Source organism: Ipomoea triloba, chromosome 12 (assembly GCF_003576645.1).
Source record: "Ipomoea triloba cultivar NCNSP0323 chromosome 12, ASM357664v1".
Lineage (NCBI taxonomy): Eukaryota > Viridiplantae > Streptophyta > Magnoliopsida > Solanales > Convolvulaceae > Ipomoea > Ipomoea triloba.
In genome coordinates, this window is record NC_044927.1 from 24,034,079 (window position 1) to 24,056,285 (window position 22,207).

A 22,207-nucleotide genomic window follows, 5' to 3' on the forward strand; every position below is an offset into this window, starting at 1 on the left:
TTTATTTACCCTTCTTAAAAAACAAAAAGAAAAAGAAAACATTGATGGAATCCCTTCAAGAACCAACTGGCACTTGGAAATGATCAATCTAATTTGTGATAAGCAATGGTACGGTGGAACCAAGATTTGACAGTGAAGGGCGGGGCAATTTTTGGGGTTTTTTATTTTTATTTATTTATATTTATATTTATTTTTTTTATTTTTAATATTTTATTTTATTTGGGGGTGGGTGGGTGGGGGCAATTTTTGTAGTATTTTAAGATTTCAAAGTCTATTTATTATGGATTCAGACTATTTTTTTTCCAGGCTATTTTTATAAACTTGTAAAGTTCTATTCTTATATTACTCTCTTATTTTAAAAAATGTTGGTACTCTAATTACTGAAAATATAAAAAAAGAGTAATGCTATCCACCTTGTCTAAAATTAAAAATTTTCCTTCTAATCTTCTTTTTCTTACGTGACATTTTCTAATTGTATAACTTATAATTTTCTTTTTAACTAATGGTGTGACCACTTAATTCATGGTTATCCAATTATTATAAGCCACATCATGAGAGAAAATTTTTCCTTCCAATCTTCTTCTTCGTACGTGACATTTTGTAATGAGTTCTACCATGCATACTCCTAAATTCTACTCTCTCATGTGACAAACAATGATTGGTTATTTTAATCATGTGGGTCTACATAAAAGTATCTACATCAAGAACTTGTGAGTTGTGAGAGAGAGTAAAAGTTGGGACTGAGAAATATAAAATGGGAGTACACCAAGTATTTTCCTTTTCTAATTGGACAATTAACTTTCTTTTTAACTAATAGTGGGGCCACTCAATTCATGGGTACCCAATGATTATAAACATCATAGGAAAAAATATTAAGGAAAAATAGCATTTTCTTATAAGAAAAATATACCATGATAATTGAGAGAAATCAATTTTAGAACTATTGTATCTAAATTTAATAGGTGGCAAAAATATGTCATTTTTCTAAATTTTTATAGAATAGGTTACACTAGAAATTTTTTCTTTTTAGAAATTTAGGGACGGACCGCTCTCCTACTCCCCTAGTTCCACCACTAGTGACAACTATCATTTTCTCTAAAATAAATGATACATATCAATTCAGCCAACCTCATTATATGTATACATGTCAAATTTATGATAATGTTTTATCTTTTTTTCCCTCAAACTAGACAGCTCTTTTTTAATGCATGTATTTGAAAATTCACAATTCCTTGACCTCAAAAAGCTACTCATTTGATGGCCCAAAAATTTTAGAATTTGTCAATGGCACATGGCAAAGGGGACCCCCATTGGTTGATCTTATCAGTGAGCACTAAGGCAAGCAAATTGGGGGAAAAAATAAATAAGAAGAAGAAATCTTGTGACACACAAGAATTGACCAGTCTCCATGTGGTACTAAAAATATGATTGAGGACCCAAAAAAAAAAATAGTTTGCTTTCAATCTTTCCATCAATTTCTCTTTTTTGCAAAGGCACTATGTGGGGTTGACATCACACCAAAGACTTTTAAATGCCAATTCCCATGAGAGAAAAGCATCAATCATTTCTTGTGGCACACAGCTTTGCACATTCATTGCCCATTGCTCCCATTTGATATTTGAAATTCAAAACTTTATTTTCTGGTTGACTTGCTAATGATTTTGTGGTCGAGTGGCATGGAGTGGTTCTTCCAAATGAGAGGTCATGGATTTGACTTACAGAGACAAAGACAAGGTGATTTGCACCTTGTTCACTGGGACGCATGATAATGATAGACAACTGTTCGCCACTTTCTTGATTAATTATTTAGAACTATATAATTATAAACCATAACTATGATTAAAATGGTCTTAAACTTTAACCCCAAACCAGACACAAAATATGTTTGCCTAGAGACAAATAACTAAACCACAAATAAAGGTTTTAGACCAAAAAGACAAGTCAATGCCACGCCTATTCCCATATTGGCATGCAGTTTTAAGGATTGAATCCTAATCATCAATGCCCAACATTATAATTGTCCAATTGCTGTGGTTGTTACCAACAAACCTTTATACAATTTCACGTATTATTTTATGGTTTTTATCTTTTTCACTTTCAAGAATTTCCATTTTCTTTGGGAATAAGTGGAGGATATATTACCTATCACCCTACCTAGAAAAAGTGTAATCTCTGAGAAAGAGCAGCACGTGCACTTGCGAAGTCAAAAAGCATGTAATGTTCTCAACTCATAGTGGTTGAAATTTAAAAATTTTTGGGAAATATCTTTTGATTGATGGATAAAAATTGTTACATTGATTGTATTATATGTATTTTTTAAAAGTCAGTTGAATTATTCTTATGTTGTGAGATGTGAATACCAATACAATATATAAAAAAAATCAAAAAATTCTTATGTTGTGAGATGCGAATACCAATACAATATAAAAAAAAAAAACAAAAAACAAAAAGGAGATGTCCCAAAATGTCCTGGATTTATGTGCAGGACTGTAGTTTCCACCATTGTATGCAGTTTCACAGAGAGTGTTACATTAAACCATTTAAGAATCCATTTAAGAATACACAGAGCCAATCACTTCGTTGAAAAATATTGGCCGATCAAAGAAGATGAAGATCCATTCTTGTGGACAGTGTACAGACAGGGTGGAAACTTGGGAACTGACGGGACGAGTCGCGGGCGACACAGAATTGGAGCAATGGCTTTGCTTATTGCTTTCACTTCCTTCCTTTCTTTTTTTTTTTTTATTTTTATGAGGTTTATTCCTCACCCTGTGACCCTAGCCGGCAAAGGATCACTTCCTTCCTTTCTTACTTCTTCTAACTGTTGCAATCTTTGGACTTGATTTGCTGTGGCCTCCACTGCCTAATGAGAAGCTCCCTCCATCTCCGATTTCCAGATAATGTGATGCCTGAAAGGCAGACGAATTTTGCTGCCCACCAGATTGAAATGGATTAGAGAAGCAAGTGTTGAACAAGACAGAGAGGAAGTGGGAGAAAGGGAAACAACATGATGATGCAGAAGCTTTTGCAGTTGCAGATGACTCAACCATGCTGTCCTCCATATCTGTTGAGCCATTGTTTCCATTTCTTGGTCCAATTGTGGAAACAGAATTTCCCAACACACTCCGGGAATTGGAATTGGAAGTTGATCCAAATGCAAAGCCGGGACCTCTTGAGGCACCAAAGGTGAAGTCGGTTGTTGATCCTGCTCCAGCACTGATGGCCAAGATATCTGTGTGGACACTGCAAAATCTACTGGATGAGGAAGCAGTAGAATTTGCACTAAAGCTATATACACAGGGGGTTGTGCTGCTGAACATGGAAGCAATAGAATTGACAGTAAAACTGAATGCACCTGGAGTGGCATTGTTGGACGAGGAAACAATCAAGCCGCCACCAAAACTGAATAATGCAGTGGGAGTGGTGGTGGTGCTGGAGGAGGAAGTAGTAGAATTGCCACTGAAACTGAAAACACTCCGAGTGGCGTTGCTGTACAAGGAAGCAGTAGAACAACCACCAAAACTGAATACACTGGGAGTGGCATTGCTAGACGAGGAAGCAATAGAATTTCCACTGAAACTGAATACACTCCGAGTGGCATTGCTGTACAAGGAAGCAGTAGAAAAACCACCAAAACTAAATACACTGGGAGTTGCATTGCTGGATGATGAAGCAATAGAATTACCATTAAAACTGTAAACACTAGACATGACATTGCTGGCTGAGGAAGTAATAGAGTTGCCACTAAAACTGAATGCACTAGCAGTGGCTTTGCTGCTTGAGGAAGCAATAGAACTGGCACTAAAACTTAATACACTGGGAATGGTGATGCTGGACGAGGAAGCAATAGAATTTCCATTAAAACTAAATACACTGGGAGCTGCATTGCTGTTCAAGGAAGGAAGCAGTTGAACGGCCACCGAAACTGAATACATTGGGATTGCCATTGCTAGATGAGGAAGTAACATAATTGGCATTGAAACTGGTTACACTGGGAGTGGCACTGCTGGGCGAGGAAGCAATAGAGTTTCCACTGAAACTGAATACACTAGCAATGGCTTTGCTGCACGAGGAAGCAATACAACTGCCACTAAATACACTGGGAGTGGCATTGCTGGACAAGGAAGCACCAAAACTGAATGCACTGGGAGTTGTGATGCTGGATGAGGAAGCAACAAAACTATCACCAGAACAGAACACGACAGGAGTGGCGTTGCTGGATGACGACACAGACAAATTACCACCAAAACCAACTACCCCAGGACTATCAAACAATTCACCAGTAGTGGCATTGCTAAATGAACAAGTGGCCGAACTACCATCAAAACGGGATACACCAGGAGTAGATGAAATGTTGTAATCACCTGTATAACTTGAACAAGAGTATGTGTCTATTTCCGCTATTGAATCATAGACACAAGAATTGGTGTCTATTTCCCCTATTGAATCATAGTCTATGTCTAAATCAGATCCCTCATTGGAGAATGAGGGTGGATAGTTATAGCTTCTAGGCGAAGTGGTGTATTCACTTATGTCATCCATCTCCACATTTCTATTCATACGAAAGAAAAACAGATGCCCGTCTTTGTCCTGATATATTCCTAGCTGAATTTTGCACTCGCATGCCAGATTTCTTTCAGGAGTATCTAGAAACACATCTTGTTCTTCGTCTGATCCCTTTTCAGGAGTATCTGCAACCACTTCCAGTTTGTCTCCAAATTCTATGGAGCCTCTAAAATGGTGTTTCGGTATGTATAACAACCATATATCACCATCCTCAACTTTCCACCCACCACCCATCGCCCAATATTCAAGCAACTCAGCATTTGTAGTTCTGTTATTGATAATTACAGACTGTGCCCCCTGATCAAAAAACCCAAAGATCATTCCTATGAACTCATGCTCAAAAAGCAATGGCATTCGAAGACCTGTGGATGAAGAACATCCAACTCCTTGGAGAAGGCTGATATTCCATTCTAGAAATTCATTGAGGGTGAAGAATATCTCGATAATATCACCTTTAGAATGAGCCTGCAATATATTTAGGAATATAATACATGACAATATGACATGCATAGCCATCTAAATATGAGAACTAAAGCAAGAAGAGAGATCACTAACCTTGAAGAATTCATCAGTCAAAGGAAAACTAATCAGGGCACTGCAATTCCTTATATCAACTTCTTGTAGAGATTCAAGAAACTCAAGTCCTTGAAGCTGAACCAAACTTTCACATCCATGAAGATCCAATATGTTGAGTCTTTTTAAGTTTGACAGATCCGGCAGCAATTCCAGTGAGATACAGCCATACATAAAGAGTTCTTTTAGGCTAGGAGGGAATTCTTGGACCACTCTAAGATTAGTGCAGTGAACCAATGTGAGAGAGATTAAATTGGAAAGATGAAAAAGGTTAAATGGCAAGACATGACAGTAACTGCTAATTATGTACACATATTCCACTGAGGATAAACCCCCAAAACAGATTGGCGGAAGACCAACTTTGTGCCCATGGTCGTTGTTGACCCGCAGAATCTTCAAGGAACATAAATCTCCACAAGAAAATGATAGATGGGAAAAAGCATTCACATTTACATCCAGCTCCCTTAGGCGCTCCAATTTTCCCAAGTCAGTCGGCAATTGGATGTCTGAACAGCTCCACATGCTTAGTTTCTCAAGGGCCTTCAACTGGCAAATGCTGTTTGGCAGTTCCCTCAGCTTAGAACAAAACGATAAATCTAACTCCACAAGGCTTTTCAAATCCCCTATTGACTCTGGCATTTCAACCAAATTAGAACAATATGTAAGGGACAACCTCTGTAGAGTTTGTGCTCTGGTGAAGTCTGGGGTTGTTTTCAGTTTTCCGCAACCATCAAGTTTTAAGATCTTCAAACAACTAAAATGCTGTTCAAATCAATAAAAGACTTGCAGTCAGTCTCTTATGTTCTTATCAAAGTAGTACTTTTTTTGTATAATAGTAAATAATGCATCGAACCTGCAAACGAGGTTGAAATTCCTCTATATTGCTACCTTGCAAATCTAAACAAACAAGTTTCTGCAAACGAAAACTAGATGGTATGTGTCTTAACTGGCAATTTCTCCAAGAAAACAACCTAAGGTCACTGGATAGGTACTTGAAAGATCCTTTTAGATGCAAATCACCATCAATTTTGAGTATCCTTAATTTAACCATCCTTGAGAACAATTTGGTACTAAACTGCACATTCTTTAACATTTGAGAATGTATAATCATTCCTTCAATTGCTTCGGTGCCCTGGCAAAAGTAAAAAAAAAATAAAAATCATAATAGTAAGTTAGACATGACTCTTGTAAATACAAGAAAAACTGAACGAGAACGAATTGAACCTTGTTTTCTTGAAGAACTTGAGAGACATCATCAGGTAAAAACAATCGACTTCTTTTCCCAACATCTCTGGGTGAATCCATTCGAACAACTTCTCTTCCCATGTCTCGAACTAAATCGTGCATCTGAAGCTCACCATCTTTACAAACCGTTAACAAACTTCTATCAACCAAAGTTTTCATTCCACTTTCAGCGTAGAAACCACAACCATTCAATATGGGTACAACATCTTGTATGTCAGATCCAATGAAAAAACATGCAATATCTAGAAAGATATTCTGAGTGTCATCATCAAGTGAATCGTAGCTTATTCTAAGAATTTTCTGAACATCGCCATGGGGAATTTGTCTTAATTTCTCGAAATCATATATCCATTCTTGTTTTGATCTTCCACGAAAGTGTGAGCCTAAAACCACAAGTGCTAACGGAAGCCCTGCAGCATAATTTACAATTCCTTTTGACAGCACATTGTAGCCTTTTGCGGGGGGAAAACAACCAAAAGCATGCCAACTAAAGAGCTGCAGAGATTCATTTGAGCTTAACCTTTGCATCTCATACTTCTCATCCGTTCTAAGGTCACTCAACAAATGAGCATCTCTAGTTGTTATGATGACTCGACTGCTTGAACCAAACCAGTCCCTTTGTCCTGCAAGCGATTCCAATTGACTTATATGGTCTACATCATCAAGAACGACGAGAACCCTTTTTGATCCCAGCCTCGCTTTTATCAAACTAATTCCTTCATCCACATTATCAACTTGAAATTTCTTTTTCTTGAGAGTTTTGCAGAGAAGTTTCTGCTGTAAATGAGTTAGACCAGCATGTTTCTCGGAGGCTTCTGATCTAACATTTGCAAGGAAGCAACTACCCTCAAACATTTGAAATGTTTGATTGTATACAGATTTAGCAAGGGTAGTTTTCCCTATACCTCCCATGCCATAAATTCCAATCATTCGAACCTCGTCATTTGTTCCCAGTTGCAAGACTGAAAGTAGTTCTTTGGCTCGGATATCAATCCCAACCGGGTGTTTTGCAACATTCATGTATGTACAGTTTACCTCCAATAACACTTTCCCAATTATTTTATCAATAAGCTTTGATTCATACCTGAAAATTTTTATTGCAGAGAAGTATTAGACCACACTGGCAAATTAAGTCTAAGGAAAACAGGCAAATGCACTGTAAATTTAAATTCTTGGATCCCAATCCCACTATTCTAAGAAGTAAGAACCATTATAAATTAACTCTGGCAATAAGAAAATGGCATACCCGTCTGCAACATTCTGCAAATCCCAACCTGAGAAATTTGCAACCTCAGTGAGTGCAGCTTTCCACTCATTAACTTTTTCATTGGTAAACCGTTGTCTGTGTTGAGTCAAAGCATCACCAAATCCACCCGTTTGTTTGCGGACCTCGGAAGGATGGACATGGTAGAATACAGGAAGAACCACTTGCTTTAGCCTCTCCTTGCATTCCAAGATCTTCACCAGTTCTTCAAGGCACCATCTGGAGGAGACGTAGGTTTCGGAGAATACGATGATGGAAACCTTGGACTGTTCAATGGCTTTCAAGAGCTCAACAGAGATGTCCTCTCCTTTCCGGAGCTCTTCCGAGTCTCTGAACGTGTTAACTCCAACCCGGCACAGCGCGGAGTAGAGGTGATCCACAAAGGACCTTCGCGTGTCTTCGCCTCTAAAACTCAAGAAAACGTCATATGACCAGCGAGGAAGTGAGGAAGATGATGTGGCATCAGCCATGGCCGAGATGAAGAAGCTGATGAGGCAAGTTGGTTGTTACTACTCGTTTTCTGCAGACCTGGGCTTTCATGCTCTTTGTAAAGTTGCCATTTTTTGTAACGCAGCGGAGAATTCGAAAGTCAACTGATTCTTTCCAGGGGGGTGCTGCACAATGGTTGAAATTTTGTCTGATTGTGGAATTTGGATGGAAGGAAGCTTAAACAATTATTAACTCTCATAAAGTCAACTCATACATTGTCATAAGAAAATTCTTATTAATAAAAAAATCCATGCAATGATTAGCTAGCCACCCAAACAAAGACATTTTCAAAACCTTCCAAATGCAAAAACTGGGTTCATTAGAATTTTTGTTGGGTTCAGAAATACCATCTTTGTTCAATCGAACTACAAGCTTAAAACAGCCAAAACGCTCCGAATTGAAAATCTACTCTCTTTGCATCGCCTTGGCAAACTACTGGTGCTCTGTATCAATGTCTGAATCAGGAATAGCTTCAGTTGAGATGACATGAACAAAGTATCAGTTGAGATGAAGAAGTCAGGTTGCTTACCAGTAATTATCCGGCAGTTGTGCGATTGTTGAAAAGAATCAAACTTATAAGTATCATCCCAGGTTGCTTACAAGTGGATATCAAGAGTGCTAATAAGTAATCAGAATCGAACTCATGCTCCACTCATTCAGTCACCCTTTTTAGGATCGAAAGAAATGAAAGTGTTGGTTTAACTCAAGTATATTATTCATGTACAAGCATTCTTGTGTTTACACAATCTATAGAGCAAACCTGATGGCACAACATTACCATACAAAACAATGTGCACAAGCCAATAAGACTATATATAGAAGAGATTAAAACTGCTGCACAAGCCTTAAAACAGTTAATCAATTGAGATAATTGTGTCAGTCAGAAAAACCAAGACATCGAAATAAAGGGTGAAGGCATAAAGCATCCCAAATGCAACTCCCTTCATTCTGCTGCTCTCTTTCCATGCCTGTAATTTCATTGTCTATAGATTCAGGGTGGAATTTTATCACCACATTTGGGTTCATAGGAATGAAGTATACCTCACCCTCTTCTTCATATACTATACATGTTTGAAGAATGCTTCTCTTTTTCCATCTTTGCTCAGACGACGAATGCAACTCTATAAGCTCCTCTACTTCTTGGAATTTATTGGGTTCTGTAAAAAGATTATATACTGTGCATCGAACCTCCATATCATCATCTGGATATATCAACTCTGTTCCAATCATTTTGTAATCCAAAAATTGCAGCCGAAACAAACATAAAATCTCCACAACAATAAATATCCCTTTTTTCTTCAAAAACAATGGCAAACTGTAATTCGATGAACATCCAGCTACTTCATTATTGCTGCACAAGTATTTTGAAACCATGTCTTTTGAAACACTCATTTTAAGCCATTCACGGCAGTTTGGGTTTTGCAAAAGTGCCTGCGTATATTAAAAACGACAAACATTACCAGCTGCAATAAGAAAACATTATAGGCAGTTTCAGAGAGAGAGAGAGAGAGAGATCACTAACCTTAAACAAGTTCACAAACCAAGATTTACTGCTCAGAGTGCTACAATTTCTTAAGTCAATTTCTCTTAACTCAACGAGATTCTCAAGGCCTCGAAGCTCAACCAAATTGCTGCAGTTATAAAAATACAAATAATGTAGCCCTAATAAGCCAGATAGGTCTTGTATGTCTTCCAGCAAGGGACAATCATCTAACAAGAGATCCTTTAAGCTAGGTGGAAGATCTCGTACGCTTTCTAGCAAGGGACAATTTACTGCAAAGAGATTCTCCAGGCAAGGTGGAAGATCTTTAATCACTTGAAGGTTCAGACAGTTGTCCAAGCGGAGTACTTGTAGCTGGGCAAGATGACAAAGGTTTAAGGGCAAGGAATGGAAACAACTATACCTTAGATCTAAATCTTTCAATAAGGATAAATTCCCACGACCAGTTTGAAGATCTAAATTTGCCAATAAGGATAAATGCTGCAAAGATTGGTAAGGAGCCCTTAAAGTTTCCAAGGAACATAAATTAGCATATGAAGATGTCAAATGCCCAATAGGTTTCACACTCCTATACCCTTCCAAAAACGGTGGTAGTAGCAGAGTTTTGAGATATCTCAAAGATCCGCAAGAAAAAGGTAGATGTGACACCGAAGTATCAATTGCATTAAGCAGACCTAATTGCTCCAATTTGCCCAATTTAGCAGGCAATTCTTTTATCTTGGTGCACCCTCGCAGATTAAGATCCTTAAGAGATTTCAACTCACAAATGCTACTAGGAAGCGCCCTGAGATTCTTGCAAGCACCCAAATCTAACTGGACAAGGTTTTTTAAATCCTCAATTGATTGTGGCAATTCAACCAACTTTGAACAACCCCACAGGGAGAGTTTCTTTAGACTATGTGCTCCACCAAAGTTGGGGGCTCTTTTAAGATTCTTGCAAAGAGCAAGCACTAAGACCTCCAAGCATGTAAAATGCTGTTGAAATCAAAATATAAAAAGCAGAGGTCAGCTTTTCCTTATCTTTTAGTGTAATTAAATTGTGATGCCTTTTCTTTAAAAAAAAACATAATATCAAAAGAAATAATATATAAATTTCAAACCTGCAAATTAGGTTGGAATTCCTCAATATTGTCTCCTTGTATTTCTAAAATAACAAGTTTTCCCAAGCAAAGATCAGACGATATGCATCTCAGAGGGCAATTTTTCCAATAAAGCAATCTGAGTTCATTGGACAAGTATTTTAAAGATCCCCGAGCATTCATGGACAAGATTTTGAGTAATCTTAATCTGGTCATTTTAGAGAATACCTTAGTATTCAAATTCACATTCTTTTGCAAATATACGATCATTGTTTCAATTGCTTCGGTACCCTAACATATAAAATAATTTCACATCATTAATACATTACTAAATGACACAAATATGATGTAAATGTCCAGGTCAAGTAATATGTCCCTAATTGGAAATATAAATAACAAATAAATAATTGAAAAACTATAAAATGTAATTAACTAAAAAAAACAACTAGAAACAAGCATTTACCTTGTCACCCTTGAGAACATCAAAGACATCATCAGCTAAAGTCAATCTGCTCCTTTTTTCAGGCTGTGTAGGCGCTTCTTTGCGAACAACTTCTCTTCCCATATCTCGGACTAAGTCATGCATAGAGAGATCTTCTGCTAACAAGCACTTATCAATTAAAGTTCTAATTCCACTTTGAGCATAGAAATTACTATGATTCAACACCATAACAATGTATTCTTCATAGAATCCACCTATAAAAAAGCATGCAATATCTAAGAAGATTCTTTGAGTATCATCGTCAAGTGCATCATAACTAATTTTGAGAATCTTCAAAATATCATTATGAGGAATCCTTCTTAACTTCTCAAAGTCATTGCTCCATTCGTGAACGGACGATCTTGCTCGAAAATGTGAGCCTAGAACAGTAAGTGCCAAAGGAAGTCCACCAGCACAACTTACTATCATGTTTGATAGTTCAATAAAAGGCTTCAAAGGATTTGGGTTCTTAAAAGCATGCCAACTAAAGAGTTGCAAAGATTCCTCGTCACTTAACATTGCAACATTATACTTCTCACAATCTTTTCCGAGTCCATTCAGTAAATTGACATTTCTAGTTGTAACAATAATTGCACTGCCAGAACCAAACCAATTTCGGTCCCCGACTAATGCGTCTAATTGACTCTCAAGGTCTACATCATCAACAACAATGAGAACCTTTTTTAATCCAAGTCTTTCTTTGATCAAATTAATTCCTTCAGCAACATGATCAACTTTGAAGCTCTTTCTGAGAATTTTACAAAGAAGTTGCTCTTGTAATCTTTTCAAACCTACATCACCTTCATTTGCATATTCTTTTCCAACATCTCCAAGAAAGCAACTACCATCAAATGTTCTATAAATTTGGTTAAATACAGCATTAGCCAGGGTTGTTTTTCCTGCCCCACCCAGACCATAAATCCCAATCATACGAACATCATCGTTTGCTTCACTTTGCAAGAAAGAAAGTATGTTTCTAATACGAGCATGAATTCCAACTGGATATTTGGCAACATTCAAGTATGTACGGTTCACCACTTGTAGAACATTTTCTACAATTTTGTCAATAAATTTTGATTCATACCTGTAAATTAAATTCTGGTTGAGTATATTATTGGCCAAAGAATTGTACGCACATGAGAGGAATAAGGGACAAAGAAAACAATAAAATACTAACAAGAAGTATGCAGAAATTTTATTATTTTTATTTAATAAAAATGGAGTAATTAGAGGTACCAGTCGACATCATTCTGTAAATCCCACCCAGAAAAATTAGCAACCTTAGTTAGAGCAGTTTTCCATTGGCTAATTTTTTGGGGCTTGAATCGTTGTTGATGTTGAGAGAATGCATCAGCAAAGCCACCTGTTTGTTTTCGGACCTCAGAAGGATTCACATCATAAAATACGGGAAAAACCACCTGATTTGCGTTTTCTTTACATTCCACTATCTTCACAACCTCCTCAAGACACCACCGGGAAGAGGCATAAGTTTTGGAAAACACAATAATGGAAATCTTTGATTCTTGAATAGCTTTGATGAGGTCAGTGGAGATGTCCTCTCCTTTACGGAGCTCTTCTGCATCTCTGAAAGTGTTAACTCCAGCTCGGTACAATGCCGCATAGAGATGATCTGTGAAAGACTTTCGTGTGTCTTCACCTCTAAAGCTCAAAAAGACATCATAGTAGTGCCTGCGCGGAAGTGAAGAGGAAGACGGGGGAAGGAGCAGTTGATTAGTTTCAGAAGTGGATTCCATGATATGATGGTGGTGGAAACATCTGAAGGTAAAGGTAATGAATGAAGGAAGGAGAGGTTGCTTAAATTAGGGTTACTACTGATACTTCTTCATATCTTGTGTAAGAAATGGAAATTGGCATGAAGTTTCTTGGATAAATAGCAGCAGCATATAAGTGTCCGCTCTGAATCCACTCATTGAATTGCCCAAAACGGTTAGAATTAGTGAATGCCAGTATGCCACGTAAGAAAGGGCCCCAATTGGAAGACCAACTTCATTCGCAATTTTTTTTATTTATTTTTTTATTTGTCAATTTAGGTGATCCAGCTACACTGCGATTAATCTTAAGCTCATAGGATCTAATCCTTAGAGCTATAAATCATGATTTTTAATTTAGGTGATCCAGCTACACTGCGATTAATCCTAAGATCACAGGATCTAATCCTTAGAGCTATAAATCACGAGTCCCACAATCAATCACCGATAAAATACTAGTCTTCATGTCCAGACTATCTCCTCCAGTCACGACCTTTAAGTAAGGCGACGAACCAATTCCGCTAAACCCTAAAGATATGATAATTGATGGAAAAAATTATTTTGGAGCGGCGGAAACCAACTTACCTTATTAATTAACTGATATGAGTATAAAGACAATGAACTGTTTGAACTTTGAAGTAGACAAGTTGGTATTGTAATCGCATTATTTCTCAAAGAGAGTACAAAGGAAGTTTTAATAAGACATTCCATGTCCTTAACCTAACAAGTCAAATGTAGTTATTTAGCGTCGTCTGCTCGCGACAGATGATTACTACCATCGGTTTGACCATGTCGCTCGCTTGCTTCGATTGACCTCATGGTCTACCTTGACCACCTGGCGCCTCCCTACTCCCTAGGGGTCGCTCTAACCCAATTCGGTCCTTCTCTTCCTAGGTTAGTTCTTTACTTCCTTTCAAATTTATTTACTTCAACTTGAGTTCATTTTTAATATATCCATCAGTGCTATTGATATAATCTAACAAATTAATTAGGAATCGGTGCGAAGGAAGTTTTAAAGTGAATGCTAGAAAAAGCAGGTGGAATTGCCATTAAACTATTCTACAGTCTACACTTATGGAAAAGCCATGCATGAAATTAGGGGTGAGCACGATCCAAAAAAATCAAAGAAATCCAAACTCCATAGCAAAATGGGTATTCGAGTCCAAGGATCTCCAATCTAATCCATATCCGTATTTGTAGCATGTTTAATCAAGTTAGGTAGGCATACATGTCAAAAAAAGGTTAGGTAGACATATTTTTTAGGATGTATTCAGTATTGAAAATGTAATAGAAAAAATTGAACTCGGAATGTATTCAATACTGAAAAAGTAATAGCAAAAATTGAACTTATGACTTTTTGGTAAGATAATTATGTTTCATTTATTCAATCACTTCTTTTGAGACAAATTGTGCGTGTCAAATAATTAGATCGAATGAAATGAAAGTGTAGTAGATTATAATTCATGGAGAAGCATTCTTGTGTTAACACAATTTACAGAGGAAAAACATTACCATACAAGACTATATATGGAAGAGATTAAAAATGCTGCTTGCACTACCTCCAAGATCTTCATGACAAGGCTGAGCAGGCAGCTACTATACAGATCAAGAAGGCTGCTTAATCAGTATAAACAAATCCTTATCCATCACTGTGTGTCCTTGCTTCAATGAGGAGCCCTCCGGAGACCTACTTCTGTGTTTTATAGTAATCACAGCAGATTCCCTCAAGCGGAATGTAGATTTATTAGGGTGATGGAATTTTATGACTGGATTCATAGGATAGAAGCACACCTTATCGTCTTCTTCTTCTTCATGTACTATACATGTTTGAATAATCAAATTCTCTTTCGCTCCTTGCTCAACTGATGATGGATTTAACTCTATAACCACCTCTACTTCTTCCACTTTATTGGGTTCTGTAAAATGATCATATACTCTGCATTCCAACCCCTTATCATTATATTCATTATCATATTTATAACTAGTCAGCGGATAATGCCGCTCTAATCCATTATTTGCGTACTCGAATAAAAACCAATTGTTGAACAAGCATGAAATCATCACAACAATGAATATCCGTTTTTTGTTCAAAAACAATGGTGAAGTGTAATTTGCAGATGAACATCCAACTGCTCCGTTGCTCCACAAGTCGTGTGGAACCATGTCTTTTGAAACACTCATTTTAAACCGTCCAAGGGTTGGGGTTTTAAAATGTGCCTGCATGCGTATATTAATTAAATATATCAACATATATGCTATGAGAAAGCTTTAGATCATTATATATCAGAGGCAGCTTGAGGGAGAGATCACTGTATTGTACTAACCTTGAAAAAGTTCACACACCAATATTTACTGCTCAGAGCGCTACACCCTCTTATGTCCATGTATTTTAAATGAACTAGATTCTCCATGCCTTGAAGCTCAATCAAATTACTGCAGTTACAAAGGTTCAAATCCAGTAGCCCTGATAAACCAGATAGACCTTGTACGCTTTCTAGTATAGGACAATTACTGGCTGACAGCTCGGAAAGCCTGGGTGGAAGATCTTGAATCACTTGAAGGTTCGGACAGTTGTCCAATTCAAGACGTCTTAGGCGGAAATGATGAGAAAGGTTAAAGGGCAGGGCATGGAAGTAACTATAGCTTAGATCTAAATCCCACAACCAGGATAGACTCCCATCACGAATTTGAAGGTCTAAATGTTGCATATACTGGTAAGGACCACGTAGAATTTCCAAGGAACTTGAAGATGTCATACACCAAATAGGTTTATCCGATGCAGAAGTCCGACTAGCATCAAGCACACATAGCTGCTCAAGTTTTCCCAAGTTAATAGGCAATTGTTTTAGCTTGGGGCACCCTCCAACACTAAGAAGCTTGAGAGATTTCAAGTTGCCAATGCTACTAGGAAGCCTGATGAGATTCTCACAAAATCCCATTTGTAACTTGACAAGGTTTTTTAAATCTCCAATTGACCGTGGCAATTCAACCAAATTTGAACAACCCATGAAGGACAATATCTTTAAACTATGTGCTCCAACAAAACTTGGGACTTTTTTAAGTTGCCTACACTTCTCGAGCCTTAAGATCTCCAAACATTCGAAATGCTGTGGAAATGAACACAATATATATAAAAAAATTGTGGTTAGCTTTTCATTATCTTTTAGTCTAATTAAATTGTGATGCCTTTCTTTCAAAAAATATATAATGTTAAACAAAATATCATACAAATGACATGCCTGCAAATTGGGTTGAAATTCCTTAATAGTGCTGGATATTATATTTAAACTAACAAGTCGCTTCAAGCAAAGATTAGATGATATGCGTCTCAAGGGGCAGTTTTCCAAATAAAGCAATCTAAGATCATCTGACAAGTACTTCAAATGTCTCCCATCATTCATGGATAAGATTTTGAGTAATCTTAACCTTGTCATTTTAGAGAACACCTTAGTATGCAAATGCACTCCCTTTGATAAATCTATGATCATTGTTTCAATTGCTTCAGTGCCCTGGCAAAGAAAAAATTTCATAGCATTGTAAAACATTCCTAATTAAGTGACATAAATGTAATGTAAATATAAATGAAAATCACAAATAAATTATTTAAAAAGTATAAACATGTAATTAACTTTTTTTTTGGAAGGCAAAAAAATGTAATTAACTAAGCAAGTGATTTAATAAAACAAAGCAAAACAATAAAGTAAATCAAGTACAAATGAGTGTTTTACCTTGTTGCTCACAAGCATATCCAAAACTTCATCATTCAAAAATAATCTACTTCTTTTTTCAGGCTGCATAGGAGATTCCTTGCGGACAATTTCTCTTCCCATATCTCGAACTAAATCATGCATTCTAAGACTTTCTTCTAACAAGCATCTATCAATTAAAGTTCTAATTCCACTTTGAGCATAGAAACCACAACCATTCAATATCTTAACAATATCTCCTTCTGAGAAATCTGGACTAGTGAAAAAACAAGAAATGTCAAGGAAGATTCTTTGAGTATCATCATCAAGTGCATCATAACTAATTTTGAGAGTCTCCAAAATATTTTTATGAGGCCCATGAGGAATCCTTTTTAACTTTTCAAAGTCATCTATCCATTCTTGAATTGAAGATCTTGCTCCAAAATGTGAGCCTAGGGAGGTAAGTGCCAAAGGAAGTCCACCAACATAACTTACAATCATGTTTGATAGTTCTATAAAAGCCACCAAAGGATTTGGGTTCTTAAAAGCATGCCAACTAAAGAGTTGCAAAGATTCCTCCGCGCTTAAGACTTCAACATTATACTTCTCACAATCTCTTCTAAGGCCATTTAACAAATTAACATTTCTAGTTGTAATGATAATTCTACTACCTGGACCAAACAAATCTCGTTCTCCAACCAATGCGTCTAATTGACTCTTATCCTCTACATCATCAACAACAATGAGAACCTTTTTCAGTCCAAGCCTTCCTTTGATCAAACTAATTCCTTGGTCAACATGATGAACTTTCAATCTCTTTCCATTGAGAATTTTACAAAGAAGCTTCTCTTGTAGACGTTTTAATCCTACACGCCCTCTATCTACACACTCTTGTCTTACATCTCCAAGAAAGCAACTACCATCAAATGATCTATAAATTTGGTTAAATACAGCTTTTGCTAGGGTTGTTTTTCCTACCCCGCCCATGCCATAAATCCCAATCATACGAACATCACCATCTGCTTCACTTTTTAATAAATAAAGTACTTCTCTAACACGAGCATGAATTCCCACTCGATATTTTGCAACATCAAAGTATGTATGGTTCACTACTTGCAAAACCTTTTCTACAATATTGTCAATAAATCTTGATTCAGACCTGTAAATTTTATTTGAGTAAATTATTGGCTGGCCAAAGAATCATGTGCAAGAGAGGAATAAAGGACAAGGAAAACAAGAAAAGAGTAACAATAAAGTATGCAGTAATTTTTTTAAAGGGGAGAAATCAGAGGTACCCGTCAGCAATGTTGCATAAGTCCCATCCAGAAAAATTTGCGACCTTAGTTAATGTTGTTTTCCATTGCCTAACTTTTTCTGTCCCGAATCGTTGTTGATGTAGAGCCAATGCAACACCAAATCCACCTGTTTGATTGCGTACCTCAGAAGGATCCACATCATAGAACACTGGAAGAACCACCTGACTTGCATTTTCTTTACATTCCACTATCTTCACAACCTCCTCGAGACACCAGCGAGAGGAAGCATACGTTTTGGAGAACACGATGATAGAAACCATCGACTCTTGAATAGCACTAAAGAGGTCAGTGGAGATGTCCTCTCCTTTGGGGAGCTCTTCTGCATCTCTGAAAGTGTGAACTCCTACCCGACACAGTGCCGCAAAGAGATGATCCGTAAAGGATTTTCGTGTGTCTTCACCTCTAAAGCTCAAAAAGACATCGTAGTGCCTGCGCGGGAGTGAAGAGGAAGAAGAGCGAATGATCAGTTGATTAGTTTGGGAAGTGGATTCCATGATGGTTGGTGGAAACAGCAGGCTGTAAAAACAAGGAAGTATAGGTTGCTTAGTGTATGGTTAGTAGTGCAGCTGATACTACTTCATCTGGCATTTATATATACACATCATATCTAGTGTAAATTGGTATGAAGTTTGTTGCATTTATATACACATCATATTGGTTTGTGTGTGTATATGTAAATTGCTCTGAACCTACTTGTGTCACATAAGAAAGGGCCCCATCCAATTGGAAGACCAACTTTAAATACAGAAAACGGAGAAGAAGATATGATGAGGGTGTTTCCAGTTTCCCATAAATCTAACAAATTGGTGTGAAGTTGCGGTGTGAATGCATAGACTTGAAAATGCATATGTAAATACCATTGAACTATTCAACACCTTTGATATGATGGAAAAGCAATACATTTTTTTCTACTTCACATATACTCTACTTAACAACTAAAGCATTCACCCACTCGTACTTCAATAACTTGTGATTCATACATGTATATTTTTGTTGAGTAAACTATTGGGTGTTGAAGAATATATATGCATATTAAGAGAATATATAAAGGGTTAATAAAACAAGAAAATACTAAAAAAAAAGTGTTCAATATTCATACTAATTTTAATTTATAAAAGGGAAAGATCAAGGTACACGTAAATTTTGCAATATATATGATATTTTGCAACATCAAAGTAGGTATAGTTTATCACTTAATTTGCTTCTTCTACAATTCTTTCAATAAATTTGGATTCGTACCTGTAAATTTTGTTGAGTAAATTATTGGCAGAAGAATTGTATGTATTTGGCAAAGGATCACAAGGGTAAATAAGTTTAGATTATTCATAGTTGACAGATTTAAATCAAGAAGGTCAAGTTAATTCCGATAAAGAGTCGAATTTGAAACTTTGTAATTACCAAACTAATTTGATTGGGGTTGCCCTACTGTGATGATATTTGGGTTGACAAAAGAAAGCAATTGTGAGTTGGCAGGAAAATTGAAAGAAGCATCCATGGAAATTTAGAGGCAAGTTCCTCCCTTGATTGGCGATGTTAATTAGACGGTAGAAGTGTAGACGCCAAAGAAAATTAGAGTAGGACAAGTGAGAAGGGCTCCATTTCTATGAGTGGCCCTATCCATTATTTCATTTTCTCCTAGCTACAAGTTTACACTGTAGAAAATTAGAAAGAGTATTTGTTTGTTATTAAGTGAAAAATATCAACTACCTCCTTGACCTTGAGCGCAGAAACTCCTCAGCCATAACCATTCAATATCTTAACAAATTTGTAATTCCACTTTAAGCAAAGAAATCACAACCATTTAATATCTTAACAATCTCTTTTATGTCAAAATATCCTCCTCCCCTAGTAAAACAAAAACAATACCAAGAATTTTTTTTTGAGATCATAGTGAAGACTGAAGATCGCTATCTGATACCAGATTAAAGATTATTGCTTGGGCGGGAGAATGGAGCAATTCAAGAGGTCAAATTCACTCTATTTATTATAATAAGAGATTATTATTATTATATATTATTATATGAAATATAAAAAAAATCTTTTGTGATGTATTCAAGATTTTGAGTCGAGTCGAGTTTGAACTCAAAAGATTAGAGTTCAAGTTGAGTTCGAGTCAAGCTTGAGTTTCGATTTTGAAACTGAGCTTAGTTTCAAGCTTGGACTATTTGAGCTTGGCTTAACTTGTTTGCACTCTTATGACTCCAATGAACAAATATAATGATGTTAATACAAACTACAAATGAACTACATACACTAACTAATTCTTTAGCTTGCACTAGCCCCAAGATCTTCAAGACAAAGACTGAGCAGGTAGCTACTATACAGACAGGGCCGATCTTGAGGGCGGGCGAGATGGGCCCTGGGCCCAACGTTGGGAGGGGTCTCCTAGCTTGGATTTTAATTTTTTTGATGAAGTTAAAAAAATGTTTATATATGCAAAGATTTGAATTCATGAATTCAAAATTGTTTATTAATTTTAAATCTACTTAACAATTACAACCTTGTGATAATATTCCTGTCAGCTTACGAAGTCCACCAGATGCATGGACATGGTATTGGGAGCCAAAGGGAAATTATTCTGTGAAATCCTGTTACCGAAGCTTGGTTGGTGAGATTCAAGAGACACATGGATGGCATAAGGTTTGGCAACTGCATGTTCCTCCAAAGGTTAAGGTGTCGGCAGAATTAGGCAAATGGATTAATTTGGCAGCAGCCACAATGGTTAGGCAAGTTGCAAAGTTTGATCAAGAATGTTAGGCAAGTCCAAGAGTTAGGCACCTACAAAGTTTGAACAAAAATATTTATTGTTTGGTCCCTACATTTTTGGACTAACTACAAAATGACCCCTATTCCTCAACTATAAATAGGGAGGTTATTTGTCATTCTTGTCATCCCAAATCATTCTATTCTTCCCTCATATACTAGAGATATTAGAGAGTTTGTTGAGTGTATTTCTCCTTCCTAGCAAGAGAGAATTATCCTTGTTTTCTCCTTGTTAGTTAGAGAGTGGTTGTAACTCCTATTTTCTCATAGTGAAATTCTTCTACCCTTGCCCGTGGTTTTTACCCTAATTTGTTTAGGGGTTTTCCACGTAAAATCTGTGCCTCATTTATTTTTCTTTCTCAAATTATTGTTGCAATCTGATCTATCCCACTTCCGCGGGCGCAACAATTGGTATCAGAGCCTTCAGATATATTGTTCAGAATTTGTTTCAAGAACAATATGGCAGCGAAATTTGAGATTGAAAAATTCAATGGGAAAAATTTCTCATTGTGGAAATTGAAGGTGAAGGCTATCCTGAGGAAAGACAACTGTCTAGCGGCTATCAGTGAAAGGCCGGTGGATTTTACTGATGACAAAAAAATGGAGCGAGATGAACGAGGATGCTATGGCGGATCTATACCTATCAATAGCAGATGGAGTATTGTCAAGCATCGAGGAGAAGAAGACGGCCAAGGAGATTTGGGATCACCTCAACCGGTTGTACGAGGCCAAGTCACTGCACAACAAAATTTTCCTTAAGAGGAAATTATATACTCTTCGTATGTCAGAATCTACTTCAGTGACGGAACACTTAAATACGCTGAATACTCTATTTTCCCAGCTTACATCTCTAAGCTGTAAAATAGAGCCACAGGAGCGTGCGGAATTTCTACTTCAGAGTCTACCTGATTCGTATGATCAGCTCATCATCAACTTAACAAACAACATCCTTACAGACTATCTAGTCTTCGATGATGTTGCAGCTGCGGTTCTTGAAGAAGAAAGTCGGCGCAAGAACAAGGAGGACAGACAAGTTAATCTGCAACAGGCAGAGGCGTTAACGGTGATGAGAGGAAGGTCAACAGAACGTGGCCAAAGCAGTGGTCGTGGTAGATCAAAATCAAGTAAGAAGAATTTAAAGTGTTACTGTGGAAAGAAGGGTCACTGAAGAAAGATTGTTGGAATTTACCTCAGAATCCAATCTCAAGGAAATGTTGCAAGTACCTCAGATGATGGAAGTGCTCTCTGTTGCGAAGCATCAATAGCCAGGGAAGGCAGAAAAAGGTTCGCGGATATATGGCTTATAGACTCGGGAGCCACATATCACATGACCTCAAGGAGAGAATGGTTCCATCATTATGAACCAATCTCAGGAGGATCTGTGTACAGCTGCGACGATCAGCCTTGGAGATTTCGCATTGGAACCATCAAGCTGAAGATGTACGATGGAACAGTCCAAACTGTTCAGGATGTAC

The 22,207-nt window shown here is 37.1% G+C and overlaps 3 protein-coding genes across 7 annotated transcripts in view; all 3 read right to left on the reverse strand.

Moving 5' to 3' along the window:
* Positions 1-2,455: 2,455 nt before the first annotated feature.
* On the reverse strand, positions 2,456-8,809 carry LOC116000110 (TMV resistance protein N-like). 5 transcript variants are annotated; one of them, XR_004094065.1, is made up of 7 exons: positions 8,667-8,809; positions 7,631-8,592; positions 6,364-7,468; positions 5,993-6,271; positions 5,122-5,901; positions 3,356-5,031; positions 2,456-3,243 (listed from the first exon to the last, which is right to left on the reverse strand). XR_004094065.1 is itself a non-coding variant. In XM_031240134.1 (7 exons), the coding sequence occupies exons 3-7, from the start codon at positions 8,116-8,118 to the stop codon at positions 3,865-3,867; spliced, it is 3,819 nt and encodes a 1,272-aa protein (XP_031095994.1). In that variant the 5' UTR covers positions 8,119-8,262; positions 8,485-8,592; positions 8,667-8,809; the 3' UTR covers positions 2,456-3,864. The 5 variants fall into 5 exon arrangements, 4 of the variants coding, with proteins under 4 accessions (XP_031095994.1, XP_031095993.1, XP_031095995.1 ...); XM_031240134.1 differs by having other exon boundaries at positions 2,456-5,031; positions 7,631-8,262; positions 8,485-8,592; XM_031240133.1 differs by having other exon boundaries at positions 2,456-5,031.
* An 11-nt stretch (positions 8,810-8,820) lies between these two features.
* On the reverse strand, positions 8,821-13,138 carry LOC116000111 (TMV resistance protein N-like). Its single transcript, XM_031240138.1, has 5 exons — positions 12,435-13,138; positions 11,181-12,282; positions 10,739-11,008; positions 9,660-10,613; positions 8,821-9,568 (listed from the first exon to the last, which is right to left on the reverse strand). Exons 1-5 carry the CDS (start codon positions 12,950-12,952, stop codon positions 9,014-9,016), a joined length of 3,399 nt encoding a protein of 1,132 aa, XP_031095998.1. The 5' UTR covers positions 12,953-13,138; the 3' UTR covers positions 8,821-9,013.
* A 1,383-nt stretch (positions 13,139-14,521) lies between these two features.
* The window catches only part of LOC116000389 (disease resistance protein TAO1-like), a 17,326-nt gene continuing 9,640 nt past the window's right edge, over positions 14,522-22,207 (reverse strand). The window contains exons 4-5 of the mRNA XM_031240468.1: positions 15,292-16,074; positions 14,522-15,184 (exon numbers count right to left, since the gene is read on the reverse strand). Of these exons, the coding sequence (XP_031096328.1) occupies positions 14,573-15,184; positions 15,292-16,074 (1,395 nt within the window). The 3' untranslated portion in view covers positions 14,522-14,572. The remainder of the gene's footprint in view (positions 15,185-15,291; positions 16,075-22,207) is intronic.

What these genes read in the sequence shown, in the direction of transcription:
- LOC116000110 (XM_031240134.1), bottom strand. Translation starts at nt 8,118, where the DNA reads ATGGCTGATGCCACATCATCTTCCTCACTTCCTCGCTGGTCATATGAC. An exon ending in TTGCAGAATGTTGCAGACGG is followed by an intron (nt 7,469 to 7,630) that starts GTATGCCATTTT and finishes AAAAATTTTCAG; the next exon opens with GTATGAATCAAAGCTTATTG. An exon ending in TGACTGATGAATTCTTCAAG is followed by an intron (nt 5,032 to 5,121) that starts GTTAGTGATCTC and finishes AATATATTGCAG; the next exon opens with GCTCATTCTAAAGGTGATAT.
- LOC116000111 (XM_031240138.1), bottom strand. Translation starts at nt 12,952, where the DNA reads ATGGAATCCACTTCTGAAACTAATCAACTGCTCCTTCCCCCGTCTTCC. An exon ending in ATGTTCTCAAGGGTGACAAG is followed by an intron (nt 11,009 to 11,180) that starts GTAAATGCTTGT and finishes TTTATATGTTAG; the next exon opens with GGTACCGAAGCAATTGAAAC. An exon ending in GGTTTGTGAACTTGTTTAAG is followed by an intron (nt 9,569 to 9,659) that starts GTTAGTGATCTC and finishes TAATATACGCAG; the next exon opens with GCACTTTTGCAAAACCCAAA.